The following is a 3794-nucleotide window of genomic DNA, read 5'->3' as shown; positions in this document are numbered from 1 at the left end:
AAAGGAAAGGGAAAGGAAAGGGAAAGGAAAGGGAAAGAAAACCTACCACCACTCATGTTAGGAGATTAAATATAATTTATAATTACTTGATTTTTAAAAAATAATATTTTTCATGAAAGAAGATGTCTGTGGAATAGCCCCAACCATGTGGGAATACCTGACAAGTGCATTCAGAGCTCCTCTTGAAAACAGTCAAATCCTTGTACCAAAACAAAACTTGTACCCAAACAAACCAGCAAAAAAATAAAAAAAAAAAAAAAATCACTGCTTGAAATAATTGAAACAAAGAAAGCAATGACAGCAAGGGAAAAGAACCTATGGAAATGTAAGAAAAAATGAGGAATCATTTGGAAAAATAGTTGTGCAAAAGTTATCTGTGAAACATAGGTAGGATGTGCACTTGACTGGATATGGGAAGGTTTTGTTTTCCCTTATAATTGTCATACAAAAGGCTCCATTTGGGATTTTTCCCCCAGAGTTCTGTCTACCTGATCCTTTTTTATTTCCAGACAAATTGTAACATAACCTGGTGAGTTTTGTTCTGAGCTCTGTTTAGAAAATGTCCCAGAATGAACACAGGAAGTGACCTATTGGGATAATTCCTATAAAATTCAGGTTATTGAYATTTCYTGGGGATTTGGGGGAGCTGGGGCTTTCCCAGTGATTTGTTGGAAGCAGAAAAGGCTGGAGCAGGGCTGTGGGGGGCAGGGAACAGGACCTTACCGAGCTGATGTGCTTCTGGGTCTCCTTGACACGCTTCACCTCGGGCAGGTCAGGGATGGGGGTTCCCTTCCCAATGCTCTCCTTGTACTTCACCTGCAGGAATTGGTGAAAGGAAATGGATTTAGGGAAAGAATTCAATGAATTCAAAGAATTCAAAGAATTCAATTCAAAGAGCTTCGTCCTGATCTCTTGGAAAGTTTAAAGGATTTCATGGATTCCTTCCCAAGGGATCGGTGCCAAGGTAACCTCAGCTGTTGGGTCACTGGGAATGACATTGAAAGGGGTTTATAAAACCAGGAAAATTCCTTTAAACCTGATACTCTCTGGCATTTCCACCAACCAAAAGAGAATTTGAGATTTATGAAAATCCCCCATACTTAGCAAAGGTGAGAATCATCCCACAACATTTCAGCAGCGACGGTGCTGTTGCATTTCTGCTTCGATAACGACAAAAAAGCCTTTCACAAGAACATTTTGCACATTTGGAACATTTTGAAACATTTTGCACATTTTGAGCATTTTGGAACATTTTGAACACATTCTGCATGAACAAATTGGCTGCAGTGTTAGTGCATGACACTAAATTACATCAACATTCAAAAAAAAAAAAGCATGGTGGAGGTTTAGGAGCTTTGAAAGAAAATTWATGGGTACAATTATTTCAATTTTAGGGCGCTGTGATGTTTTAGATAATGTCCAAGTTTGCAGGACAAAACAAACTAAAAAATCATCACCAGAAAATCCAATCTGAGCAGAGTAAAACACTTTTTTCCTTAGAGATGGTCCAACCTTGGAAGAGGTTGTGGAAATTTCCTCCTGTGGGATACTCAAAACTCATCCCACAGCAATCTGCTCAGTGAGGGAATAAATTTCAAAGGGTTGGAAAAGATAATTTCAACACATCCCTCCCAAACTTTTATTTTTATATTTGGGATGAGATCAAAAAGACAGCAAGAGTTTCATGGTTTAGAAATGGGTTGTAAGTAAGAAATGGAATGTTAATCATTAGAAAGGTTACTGGTGAAGTAAAAAGGGTGGGCAAAAATTTTTAGAAAATCATCCTGAATTGGGTGGGTTATGGCCAAACCACTGTTAGCRAGATGTAAAGGAAAGAAAAATAGAAAAAAAAATATTATTTGAGGTTGAATTAGCAGTGGTAGAGTGAGGATCAAAAATCAATGGTTGTGTACCGAGCTGATATTATCCTGGGTTCGTTTAACTCTCTGCATCTCTGGGGTCTTTTCAATGGTAGTTCCAGTTCCAATATCTTCTTTATACAAAATCTTCATGTTTGGAATGGAGACAACAAGGTTAAGCATCCAAAACACAACATTTCTGCTCCCAGACAGTGGATTTGGACACAACAGAGCAGTGAAAGACAGTCCAGAGATCAGCTCTGCTCACTGCCTTTCTGGAGGTGGCCAAAATGAGCACGATTTGTGGAAAAAAAGAGCTGATTTTTTATATTTAACACATTTAAAGTAGAATATARTTTATATAATAAATGAAATTATTAAATTTATTTCAGTAGAACATTGCTGGGSYWGRGGAAGGAGWSYCTGCCCATGGCAGGATGGAAGAAAATGAGCTTYAGGTCCCTTCCAGCCATTCCACGATTCCACAATCAAAACATTTCTGGGCTAATTTTAGGATTGAAGACAATGATTTGCTCTCATTTGTTTTATGCAATTTTTTTCCACTTTGTCACGGATTTTGCTRATGGTGCTGGAGACAAAATGCCAARGGAGACTTGAGGCACTTCATGGACACAGGAATTGGRCAACAGCTCAGGCAGACAGAGCACGAGGGGCAGCAGGACAGGGAGGGACTGACTGAGAACAGCACGAAGGAAAATGGATCATCATTAATTAATTTAACGACAGGACGGATTAATTCTATCATAGCTGTGAAAGAGGGCAATCACCCCATAAAAACAAMAGGAAAAACACTTTATAAAGCCCAGCTAAATCTACTATACCTGCAAGAGAAGCACTAAAAATTGTGATTTAATTAAAGATATTAATCTCTGGCTTTTGGGAGGGAACTGAAGGCAGAAGTGACCATACCGAGCTGAAATTCTTCTGGTTCTCYTTCACCCTCAGAATTTCTGGGGTGTCCTGGACCACTGTGACCTTCCCTTTGCTGTTCTGTAGGTCTGACTGATACTGGAGCTGTGAAAAGGTAAAATGTCAAACGTCAACTTCATGCTGGACAAACTTACTCACAGCTTTCTTCAAAAATGAGAAAAAGGTGGGATTTTTTGTTTATTTATTTCTGTACTTACTGTGCTGAAGTTCTTCTGATTCTCCCGGACCCGCTGCATTTCTGGGGTGTCAGCCACAGGCACRTAGTAGGGCATGCTCTTCTCTGCATCTTCCTTGTATTTTTTCTGATGGAAAACCCCAAAAAGGATTAAAACAGAAAACACAAAAGCAGCAATAAACAAACTGGAGTTATTGATCGTTGAGTAGTGCCTGTCTTTATGGAGAGTGAGTTCTGCTCTGTCTGACAGAAACTGAGATTACACCTCTGTGCAAGGTTTATTTCAGTCAGCAGGTTATTGAGGAGTAGAAAATTTAACAATCTGATTAAACAACAATTAGCTTTGCACAGCAAGAGAAATTACGGTGTCATTGGATAAAACAGCACAATTAATTCTGATTATTGCTGGAGAATTCTGGAGGCTTGCTGAGATCCCTGGTGGCTCCTGGGGCAGTTATTGGGGTGCCCAGTTAGTATTTCTGGAGCTCCCTGGAGCAGGATTAATGCTGCACTCAAGGTACCTGGCTGGCAAGGTTCTTGACCTGCTGGGCATGGATAATGTCRGGGGTATCCACCACACTGGTGTAGTTGGCTTTCTCCATTTCTGCCAATTGTTTGTATTTGATCTGCCGGGCAAAGCTCACGTTTAGGTGCCACAACTCGGGCAGGATTGAACCAGGAAAATCCCAGTTTGCCCTAAAAAAGCAGCTGGGGTTGCTCACAGACCTGGCTGGCGATGTCGGTGGCGTTCTTGGCGCGCACAAAATCCGGAGTCTCCAGCGCCAGCTCGGTCAGGCCCTTCCCGCGGA

At 40.6% G+C, this 3794-nt stretch overlaps 1 protein-coding gene across 1 annotated transcript in view; it reads right to left on the bottom strand.

Moving 5' to 3' along the window:
* Positions 1–3794, bottom strand: part of LOC130585868 (nebulin-like) — a 71663-nt gene that overhangs the window by 17480 nt on the left and 50389 nt on the right. Inside the window, exons 70-75 of the mRNA XM_057386535.1 lie at positions 3712–3789; positions 3507–3611; positions 3008–3112; positions 2790–2894; positions 1914–2006; positions 724–816 (exon numbers count right to left, since the gene is read on the bottom strand). Of these exons, the coding sequence (XP_057242518.1) occupies positions 724–816; positions 1914–2006; positions 2790–2894; positions 3008–3112; positions 3507–3611; positions 3712–3789 (579 nt within the window). The remainder of the gene's footprint in view (positions 1–723; positions 817–1913; positions 2007–2789; positions 2895–3007; positions 3113–3506; positions 3612–3711; positions 3790–3794) is intronic.

The sequence above is a fragment of the Malurus melanocephalus genome, unplaced genomic scaffold (assembly GCF_030028575.1).
Source record: "Malurus melanocephalus ecotype Western Australia unplaced genomic scaffold, MMel_1.1 scaffold_983, whole genome shotgun sequence".
NCBI lineage: Eukaryota > Metazoa > Chordata > Aves > Passeriformes > Maluridae > Malurus > Malurus melanocephalus.
Note: the sequence above shows the minus strand (reverse complement) of the source record. Positions and strands in the feature narration are given on the sequence as shown.